General features: G+C 36.9%; 1 protein-coding gene across 1 annotated transcript in view; it reads right to left on the bottom strand.

Moving 5' to 3' along the window:
- Window positions 1-398: 398 nt before the first annotated feature.
- The window catches only part of si:ch211-158d24.2 (multiple epidermal growth factor-like domains protein 9), a 44242-nt gene continuing 33146 nt past the window's right edge, over window positions 399-11494 (bottom strand). The window contains exon 6 of the mRNA XM_053503162.1: window positions 399-5222. Within this exon, the coding sequence (XP_053359137.1) occupies window positions 4738-5222 (485 nt within the window). The 3' untranslated portion in view covers window positions 399-4737. The remainder of the gene's footprint in view (window positions 5223-11494) is intronic.

Raw genomic sequence — 11494 nt, 5'->3', positions numbered from 1 at the left:
TTCAAAAAAGGCCTGATTAACACCCACAAAAAAGATAAAAATAAACAAATGATTCATTCTATATTTTTATAACCGCATCGGAATCTACTTCAGTTTGTCCTTGGCGCAGTTGGTTTGGGCTGTTGTGTGTACAAGAATAACAGTTGTTATTGCAGAAGCTTGGCAGATTTCTGTGTTTTCTTTTGAAAAATGCAACTTACACATGTTTTCTTTTTGAGCAGGAAAACAGGGTAGTCAGTGTGCACTGGTGTTTCTCCACCAATATTTTTCACTTTGTGCGGTTTGTGTAAATTTTGCAATGTAAAACTGAATAAAAACTGAAGTTAAGGTATGTTTACAGGAACGTCACCAAGAAATGTGGCCTCTCCGTGGGGCCTCTTCTCAAACAGAACACAAGGTGCTATTTCATAGTTTAATATCCACAAGATTAGCATTTCATGCCCATTCTGAATGACAAGAACGTGAAGAGGCTTCTGAGAGTATTTTTAACATACAGCACTGGTCGTGTGACTGAAAAAAAAAAAAAGGATGTTGAAGTTCTCTGACGTCTTTTCCGCTCGGTTTGACGCAATTAAGAGGTCGTGTGGATTACAAATGCAGAACAGGATAGACCGACAAAAATAAATAGCATTTTGAAATAATTATAATAATAATAATAATAATTCATTACAAACTGAAGTCCAGTCTTGAGTCCATTTCAGTTCTTTTGCATTTTGCAAACTCAGATCTATGTCACATTTGAAGGGATGTTTTTTTTTTGTTTGTTTTTTAAAGAAGTCCTGTACATTTTATTTACAGACACACGTTCTTTTTCAAATGACAGTAAGACAATGCATTTCTGCTTTTCAGTTCAAAAAAAGTTTTTTGGATGGCTTTTCCGTTTCAGAACACTGCAGCCAAACTTTAAGTGAATCTATGCAGCATTCTTTCATGCACAGAAAGTCTTGGTATGTTCTTGTATAGAAGCCAGCTCTATACATGCATTCACACACACACACACACACACACACACACACACACACACACACACACACACACACACACACACAAACACACGTATACACATATTTTCTTCTGTATCTTAAAATTTTCCACAAAACACTGACAAACACTAGAATGTTTTGTATGTTTTTCATCAGCCTGAAGCTTTTCTTACGTGCTGACGTAATGCAGATTACCCAAGACATTGTCAAGTGTCAGTGTCAGTCATGTGCTGATAATCATGCAATATAACCTGTGTAATTCTCCAGTTAATTAATTTTAACCTAATGTCTTTTTTATATTTGCAGTTATGTGAAAAAGTGTTGCCAGGAAAATTACTTCTGATCTTGGCAAGGAGAGAGTCTTAGTAGATATGTGGGTGGAGGCATGGCCAAGAGTGGGGTGAGTAATGGGGCATGGCCAAGAGGGCAACTACAGTGAGGTAAGTGGTATGGCCAAGAGGACAACTAATATAAAGTGAACAAGGAAACCACTACAGTGAATTGAGTAATGGGGCATGGCCAGGAAAATGGCTACAAGAAGGGAAGGAGGCATCGCCAAGAAACCAGGTACAATGAGATGAGGGGCATGACTACATTTAGGTGGGTAAGAGGTCAGAAAAATGAATGAGAGAGCATGACCAGGAGGTACAGCTAGAAAAAGGGTAAGGAGACATGGCCAAGGAAACAGCTACAAAGAGGTAAAGAGGCGTGGGAAGGAAAATAACTACAAAGGGGTAAGGAGGCATGGCAAAAACAACAGCTACAAAGGGGTATGAAGGTGCAGGTGGAAAAACAAAAGGATAAGTATTTGTGGGCAGGAAAACAGCTACAAAAGGATAAGGAGGCGTGGCAAGAAGAACAGCTATAAAGGGATAAAGAAGTGTGACCAGGAGGACAACTTCAAAGATTTTTGCCTTATGAACTTTTTGTTTCACTTTTGAATAGTTACACAAAACTTTGTTAATTTTTTTCTGGTGATTTATGCAAGGCTGTCAGATTTTTTTTGTCAAGATGAGTATATCTTAACATATATCTTAACATATGTCAGAAGCTTGCTTACATTTGAACACTAATCTTTAAGTAGTTTAAACTGTTCACATTTTACTAATGTAAATGAGGTATATATTGCATTAAAAAACAAGTATGATATATCGGCACATGACGAACCGTTACAAATTTTGTATGTTTTCTGAGCACTGAAACAACAGTCAGGTTTGTCTCTTGGCACTCTATCAAGAGTGTACAATTTTGGTTTGGACGTACAGACATAAAATGTAAAACAAAGAAGAAATAACAGAGTCAGTGGAGAAAAAAAAAATCGTGTTCTCCCCAAAGTCACGAAACACCTCTTTCTCTTTTCATTGGAATATCATTCAGCCAAAAATGTTGGTGTTTTTTCAAATAGTCTTTACTGGATTGTGAAGTTAAAACTTAATTACGCAAGGGTCCCACGGGTGTCAATGCTATGATTTAATACGATAACTTCAGATGGTTATTTGTGCGTCATTCAGATTTGCCAGGAGCTGGGAGTGGACAGTGTGTGCAAGACATAATGTTCCCTCATGACAAATAAAAGAATCACTTTATGGTTTTCAGAGCCCAGGCTTCATGTGATCTTGAGAAATGAATGCTGAGACAAATTTCAGCGTACAGTGAAAGCCATGACTAACAGTCATAATGATTACAGTCTTCCTTGTCACTTCTTATTTTTATATCCAGCTGTAATTTTCCAGTATTTAGACATGGTGGTAAAGAATGAATGCATGTTCCCCTTGGGGATTCAGGGTTTTATGCAATCACCAGGAGCTCAGGAATGGGGAAAAAGCTGTTGTTCATTTCTATTAAGATTAATCAATCGCTTACACTAAACTTTTCTACTGTCTAAAAAAAGTTGAACGTCAAGTGTCTTGGTTCAGTTTCTACCACAACTTCCTTAATTGTGCCGGGTAAATGTACACCAATCAGCCATGACATTAACACCACCATCATTTGAATTGAATTATATTTTATATTCATATTATATATTTGAATCAATTATACCCCAGTAAACTGGGGACAGGATCGTGGGGACCCAAGGCTCATCCATGCCTGCAGGGACCAAAGGTCTGACAAAAAAGCCAATGCAGTACAAACCTCAGAAAAAAAGATCAATGACGGCCATTATTGAAAGCTATCTTAAACAAAAAGGTCAACCAGCCCCCAAGGCCAAACTCCCCAGATCCCTATGTGATTGAGCATCCATTGGATGCGGCAGACAAACCCTACAAACCACCACACCCAAAGGATCCGCTGCCAATGTGCTAGTGACAGACATTTACATTTCAAGGGGAAACTAATACCACCTAGGTGGTTTTAATGTTAATGGTTAATGGTAAAGTTATGGTTGATTGGTCTATCTCTGCTATCGAACACTGAACGTTCATTATCACTTTAGGTCAATAATGAGAAAAATCTTATTTAGAATTCATAGCCTAATTTAATTTATTTTCATCCAAAAAGCACCTTTTTTTTTTTACATTTTTGGTTACAGCTACCTGAGGTGTACTGTACTTTACACGCGTAGCTAAACTCACTAAAAACCCGAAATATTTACCACATGCTTTTATTAAGAAAATCAAGCTGAAAGGTGTGTTAATTGAGAGGTGAGAGAAGGAGCAGGGTTTCCACAGGGTCATGAACATACCTAGCTGTTGATCATACAAGACTAGGATTTTTTAATTTTTAAGATCAATTTTACAGCTAAGCAAAAATCTGTAAATGTTGGCAGGTCAAAGACAGACACTGGCTTTAACCAGGACATTTAAACATTTACATGGGTCTAACTGTCTAACTGTCTGATGGTTTATTATCATTATCTTGCTTTGTATCAGTTGAAGCAGGTTTCGCAAGATTGACAAAAAAGCAATTAAAGGTCGCGCCACTGGACAGACATACTAGCATTAGCTTTTGACTGGGGTTCTTTGGAAACTTAAAGCAACTGAAACATTATCTTCTATATCTGGGATATATATCAGCACTTCACCACAAGCATACCTTGTTTAAAAGCAACAAGAACAACAATACGACCTAGACAGATTTTGAATTTGCATCTTTTCCTTTCATTTTTTTCATAACCTTTCAAAACTGGCTTTACCTCACTTGCATTAGCGGCTCATATTCCTTGTATTCTAGCGTTTTTTTTTTTTGTTTCGTGTCCTCAAAACAACGCAGCAATCCCACACCAACTAGACCAAGATTAGCTTCCAGCTCTCTATCTTATCCATATCCTCTTCCTTTTATGCTTTGTCCCTGGTGTTAATCAAAATTAAAATAAAAGATGTTTCGATGGATGGTTTACTGCACTGAGACGTTATCAACAGTTCCTAGCGCAAGCCTTCACTCTTTGAATATGACATATTGTCAGGTTCTAGAGCTCATCAGCATGCTTCATATATGACACTGCGATTAAAAACTGGTTCAACTAGCTGATCCACAGTAGAGATATTTTAGCATTTGCTCCATGACAAACGATGAAATAATAGCGTTTTTTGAAGTTTTAATTCTGAATCTTGTGGACGCTCTTACTTTTTTGCCTTGCACATGACATTGATGGGAAAAGAGATAAAAAACCTTGAAAGCTTTTTCCTCTTTATGTTGCTAAACAGGTTTAACTGAATGATCCACGGATTGAGATGTTCACAACTTTTAGGGCATTACTGGAAATGTTAAGCGTCTTTGCCACAAATTCTGCTCTGTTGTGTGAACACACTTCCTGTCATGCCTTGTAAGCGACGGCAGCAGGCGCTAACGCAAGCTGGCCGTTAGGTGGTGCAGAGCATTGTTCCTCCTCCAGCAGGACGCCAGGCTCAGCGTGCGGGATACTATCATGGTAGCTGCTAAAGCTGATGTTGTCCTCCTTGAGCTCGATGGTCCAGAATGGTGCGTTGAGCTTGCGATTGCGGTACTCGCGGTACGTGTACACAGCACCCACGAAGCCCATCAGCAGTACCAGCAGGACAATGATTACAGCCAGGACGATGACGTTGAACTGCGTCCATGAGACCACAGCAAGCGCCGAGGCCGTGCTATTGCTAGCTGTGGGGTCTCCTGGGCCAGACTGGAGGGGCGGGGCCTTGCTGGGGCCGATGGAGGCAGGAGAGGAGGTAAAGAGGAGGAACAGAGGAGGTGCAGATGTAGAGCTGGAGGTCTGAGGGCCTGCGTTGATGGATGTTCTTGTAGGAATGGGGAGGAGCCTTGGGGCTGAAAGATGAGAACACACAGCACACAGTTTCAGCTCACAACTACTGAAATCCATAAAAAAAAATACAGCAGTGCATCTTTTTTAAAAGTAAGTGCCCCCCACCCAAGACTGGCACATGCAAGTAAATGCGGCAGAGCAAGGATGTCTTCAACAAAAAAAGGGGGGGGGGGGGACTCCATAAAGTCCAGTAAACAGAAATTACTGAAATAAAGTTAGTTTTTGACATTTTAATGACACTTCGAGGACCCATTAGTCTCAGGTTCAAATCAGTTTAATAAGGGAATTAGCTACCAAGTTTTACTTAGCACCGTCACCTTGCATCTCCAGGGTTCGGGTCGATTCCCGTCTCTGTGTGCATGGAGTGCATGTTGTCACCATGCTTTGTGGGTTTCCTCTGGGTACTACGGTTCTTTCACAGTTTAAAGACACGTGGTGTAGCCTCAAAGGCATTCCCAAATTGCTCGTAGTGTGAATGAGTGTGCGAGTGTGTTTGTGTGTTCCCTGCGATGGATTGGTACCCTGTTCAGGGTGTTCCCCGCCTTGTGCCCTAAGTCTCCTGGGATAGGCTCCAGGTGCCCTACGACCCTAAATACAGGATAAAGCGGTACAGAAAATGAGCAAGTGAGTATTTCCTTATATACAGTGAAACCTTGGATTACAAGCATAATTCGTTCTGGACGCGGGCTTGTATTTCAAAACACTTTTAAACCAACTTTTCCAATAGGAAATAATGGAAACTCAAATTATGCGTTCCACAGGCCAAAAAAATAAATAGATAAAAATAATTAATATAAAGTAAAAATAAAACAAATCAACCTACACTTTACCTTTAAAAAAAAAGTTAAAATAAAATAAAGTGTTTCCGTTTATGCGCGTTTGTGTGTTTTTTCTCTCTCTAGCGCTGCAAAGTGTGTGCGTTATCTGTGTGTGCTCGCGTTATTTGACACCGTGCCGGTTCTCTTTCTCTCAAAGACACAGACAACAAACACACACACACATAACTACAAAGAGGGAGAAAATGGATTTTTAACCTCTGAGACTTTCTTTTGCTTTACACGCGTGCACACGTGTGTTATAAGAAACAGTACACACGCACTTTCAAACACAAAATAAAATGTGTTTTTACACACACACACACGTCACAGTGTTAAAGTAAACAGTACACTTGTGCATGAATGTTGATTGTACCAGTAAGTGACAAGCACTAAGACCCAGCAGGGGTCTTTTCGCAGCACAAGAGAGAGAAAAGCCGTTGGCTCAGCAGTGATCACGTGGCGCTCGGCGTCAAAACATGAAGTGCATGCGTGATACATGATACTCGGTACTCGTAAACCAAGACTTATTAGTTTTCCAAGTCAAAATCTATTAAAAAATTTTGCTCGTCTTGCTGAAAACTCGCAAACCGCATTACTCGTAGTCCGAGGCTTTACTGTAATATACTGCTTTCTTTTCCAGCATACACATACTTTTTTTTTTTTTACATTTAACTTTTTGGATAAAAAAGGTGATTTAAAAATCAGAAATGTTTTTGAACTAATTAATTTACATATAATAAAACTGTAAAGTTGGCGTACATTGTAAAATCTGTACATTGTAAATATTTGCAAAAAAATATTTGTGGGTACGTGAGATGCGTAATAGAACACATCTAGAAAGTTTTGGGAATTTTTGGCTATTTGTCTGCTTATTCATGCATGCATCTACTGAACGAATTTTAATAGAGTTTTGGCCAAGTTTAAGGTAACAAATAGGCTTTGTTTTATCGCAATCAGCCCACGAGAAGACAAGTTATTTAAAATAAATTTCATGCCCTTATATAAAAAAATTATAATTAACCTTATTATTATTCTATAATTATAATTACTATAATTATTAGTTCTTCTTAAAATTCAACAGCTTTCAATTGCATGAGTACATTTCTTAATACGAGTTCATGCAATCGAAATCTACTTAATAAATGCAATATCACACCTTTATTTCACGCAGTACATAATAGGACAGAAAAAGAAATTTAATTAATTAAATTCAACAGATGGCACATCTAGTTCAACAATAAAGTCAAAAAAAAATTTTGTGCTGAAAAATCCACAGGGTGCACGACTTTTGCACATTATTGTATAATGTGTAATGTGTATAATTATTGTACATTATAAACTCCAGAGCATTTTTATAAGAGTTACAATTTAATTTGGTATGAGTAGAATATTGCACCTTTGGCACATGGGTGCAATAAAACCATTACCAAACTGGATCGTTTCTGTGTCATTTAATGCATTTATTTCTGTGTCATTTCTGTGCATTTTATTTCACTTAATTACAATATTTTTAAAACTATGACCTCAAACAATCCTGGCAAAGTTGGTATAACAACAACTTAAAATTATAGCTAGCAAAAGTTTCCAGTAACTTTGTAAATCAATATCAGTGAAATTTTAAAGTTATACAAACAAAATATTTATACTGATACATGAAAATAAAATTATAGCAAGTCACTCACAAGTATTAATTTGACTAAAAGAATATTTGTATATTTTTAATTAATTAAATAAGTTCTTTTTTTTTTCAAATAAACATACATACATATCTGTTTTATTATCATTATTATTTATTTAAATTTATATATATATATATATATATATATATATATATATATATATATATATAGTGGTGTGAAAAACTATTTGCGCAGTTCCTGATTTCTTATTCTTTTGCATGTTTGTCACACTTAAATGTTTCTGCTCATCAAAAACCGTTAACTATTAGTCAAAGATAACATAATTGAACACAATTGAAGGTTTACGTTATTAAGGGAGAAAAAAAACTCCAAATCTACATGGCCCTGTGTGAAAAAGTGATTGCCCCCCTTCTTAAAAAATAACTTAACTGTGGTTTATTACACCTGAGTTCAATTTCTGTAGTCACCCCCAGGCCTGATTACTACCACACCTGTTTCAATCAAGAAATCACTTAAATAGGAGCTACCTGACACAGAGAAGTAGACCAAAGGCACCTCAAAAGCTAGACATCATGCCAAGATCCAAAGAAATTCAGGAACAAATGAGAACAAAAGTAATTGAGATCTATCAGTCTGGTAAAGGTTATAAAGCCATTTCTAAAGCTTTGGGACTCCAGCGAACCACAGTGAGAGCCATTATCCACAAATGGCAAAAACATGAAACAGTGGTGAACCTTCCCAGGAGTGGCCGGCCGACCAAAATTACCCCAAGAGCGCAGAGACAACTCATCCGAGAGGCCACAAAAGACCCCAGGACAACATTTAAAGAACTGCAGGCCTCACTTGCCTCAATTAAGGTCAGTGTTCACGACTCCACCATAGAAAGAGACTGGGCAAAAACGGCCTGCATGGCAGATTTCCAAGGCGCAAACCACTTTTAAGCAAAAAGAACATTAAGGCTCATCTCAATTTTTCTAAAAAACATCTCAATGATTGCCAAGACTTTTGGGAAAATACCTTGTGGACCGACGAGACAAAAGTTGAACTTTTTGGAAGGTGCGTGTCCCGTTACATCTGGTGTAAAAGTAACACAGCATTTCAGAAAAAGAACATCATACCAACAGTAAAATATGGTGGTGGTAGTGTAATGGTCTGGGGTTGTTTTGCTGCTTCAGGACCTGGAAGGCTTGCTGTGATAGATGGAACCATGAATTCTACTGTCTACCAAAAAATCCTGAAGGAGAATGTCCGGCCATCTGTTCGTCAACTCAAGCTGAAGCGATCTTGGGTGGTGCAGCAGGACAATGACCCAAAACACACCAGCAAATCCACCTCTGAATGGCTGAAGAAAAACAAAATTACTTTGGAGTGGCCTAGTCAAAGTCCTGACCTGAATCCTATTGAGATGTTGTGGCATGACCTTTAAAAAGGGGGTTCATGCTAGAAAACCCTCAAATAAAGCTGAATTACAACAATTCTGCAAAGATGGGCCAAAATTCCTCCAGAGCGCTGTAAAAGACTCGTTGCAAGTTATCGCAAACGCTTGATTGCAGTTATTGCTGCTAAGGGTGGCCCAACCAGTTATTAGGTTCAGGGGGCAATTACTTTTTCACACAGGGCCATGTAGGTTTAGATTTTTTATAGGTTTTGAATAATAAAAAACATCATTTAAAAACTGCATTTTGTGTTTACTTGTGTTATCTTTGACTAAAAGTTAAATGTGTTTGATGATCAGAAACATTTTGTGTGACAAACATGCAAAAGAATAAGAAATCAGGAAGGGGGCAAATAGTGTTTCACACCACTGTGTGTGTGTATATATATATATATATATATATATATATATATATATATATATATCTGTGTTTACATCACATCATGTGAAATCCATTTGTTGGTTTACTGACAGTGGCATAATTTCCCAAAATATGGACTGGAATTATATCAATCAAAGGCGCTCAATCTTTAAATATCTACATATTTTTGAGACTCAAACTGCTTTGACGCATTCAAAGGAAGTGATTGTGTGCTTTGTAAAGAGTGCCTGTCAAATGTTCCTAATAACAGCCGAGAAACTTTCAAGAAAGCATCTGATTGTTCTTAAAATATATCTCATTAATTCATATGGCATGACATTTTATGTCATACAGTATATATAGTATTCACAGATGAGTCAGTAGGTTGTGGCTTTTAGGGGTCAGGGTTCAGAGTCTTCTATGGACCCTTGTGTTGAAACCCAGTTATGGTGTCTTTGTCTGGATAAGTTAATAAATCAGAAACACTTTTTAATTTAAAAAAAAATATTGAAATGCGTTAATAAAATTGAGATTGTTTTAAGTGAATAGAGCTTTTACAATTAAATGTGTGGTGTCACAGCCTGCATACATGCAGGGCCTTCCAAGTTTCGTACCCAAGTGCACAGGAGGTGACCTCAAAAAAAATAATGAGGATGTGGTCCCTTTTGAGTCTGGTTCCTCTCCATGTTTCTTTCTCATGTTGGCTTAGGGAACTTTTACTTGCCACCATTGGCACCATACATACAATCTGTAAATTGTTTCAAAGTATCGGAACAACAAGTCCATTTATTTTGTGTTTGCAATATATTAAAGAAATCTGCGTTCGAGATTTAAAGACGATTCAAAAATATCAGAAAAGGTGTCTGACAGGTGTTTAATGTTGCCCAGGATTAAACAATGAAAATAATTAATAGCTCATCATCTGTAAGCCTTAAATATCTTCAATGTATAGCAAAAAAAATAAATTACTGATCTTGGAGTTCTAATATTTTGAGAAGAGATTCTTTCTTGCACTTAAACATATTTAGAAACGATCATAATGCCAAAACAACTTTGGTGTTCTCCCACAGCTTAAAGACATGCAGTGTAGCCTCAGTGGCATATTTAAATTGCCCGCTGTGTATGACTGTGTGTGTGTGTGTGTGTGGTACCATACACAGGATCAGTAGACAATGACTAGACAATGCTAAAATACTGTATTCAAACAATGAGAAGTTTTTAGTCAGATTATAAAAAAATTCTCATATGGTTTGATACAAAAAAATATTCTGAAATCATTTGAACAGTTTTAAGAATAAAACTTCCACAAACAGTTTTGTACCCAAGTGGACAGGAGGTGACCTCAAGAAAAATAATGAGGATGTATTCCCTTTTGAGTCTGGTTCCTATCCATGTTTCTTTCTTTTGTTGTCTTAGGAAGCTTTTACTCGCCACCATTGGCGCTGTACTGTACATACAATCTGTACATTTTTCACTTTACATCCAGATTATTTTTTTTATTTCTGTAAAGATGGTTTGTAAAAATGTCCATTATTAAAGCACTTTTTAATTTTTTATTAAATTATATAATATATATCTACTCTCTCTCTCTCTCTTTATATATATATATATATATATATATATATATATTAAATGTGTGATGTTTATTAAGATGCATATAGTTTTGTGCAAAAGTTTAGGCACCCTTTGATAAATAACAGATTTTGTTTTTTTGTTTTTTAATTGAAAAGATGTTAACACAATTTCTCTTGAAGATGGGAAAAAATGCACAATATTTTTAGCAAACATTACTTTTTATGCCATAAATTAAATAAAGATAAAAAATAAAAACATTATTGTGGCACTGTGCAAAAGTTTGGGCACCCTACATAATCAGTACTTAGTAACACCTCCTCTGGCAGATATCACAGCTTCCAAACACTTTTCATAGCCAGCTAAAAGTCTTTCAATTCTTGTTAAATTCTTGGGATTTTTCCCCAGATTTCCTTGCAAAAGGCTTCTAGTTCTGTAATATTCTTTG

This window comes from Clarias gariepinus, chromosome 9, assembly GCF_024256425.1.
Source record: "Clarias gariepinus isolate MV-2021 ecotype Netherlands chromosome 9, CGAR_prim_01v2, whole genome shotgun sequence".
Lineage (NCBI taxonomy): Eukaryota > Metazoa > Chordata > Actinopteri > Siluriformes > Clariidae > Clarias > Clarias gariepinus.
Note: the sequence above shows the minus strand (reverse complement) of the source record. Positions and strands in the feature narration are given on the sequence as shown.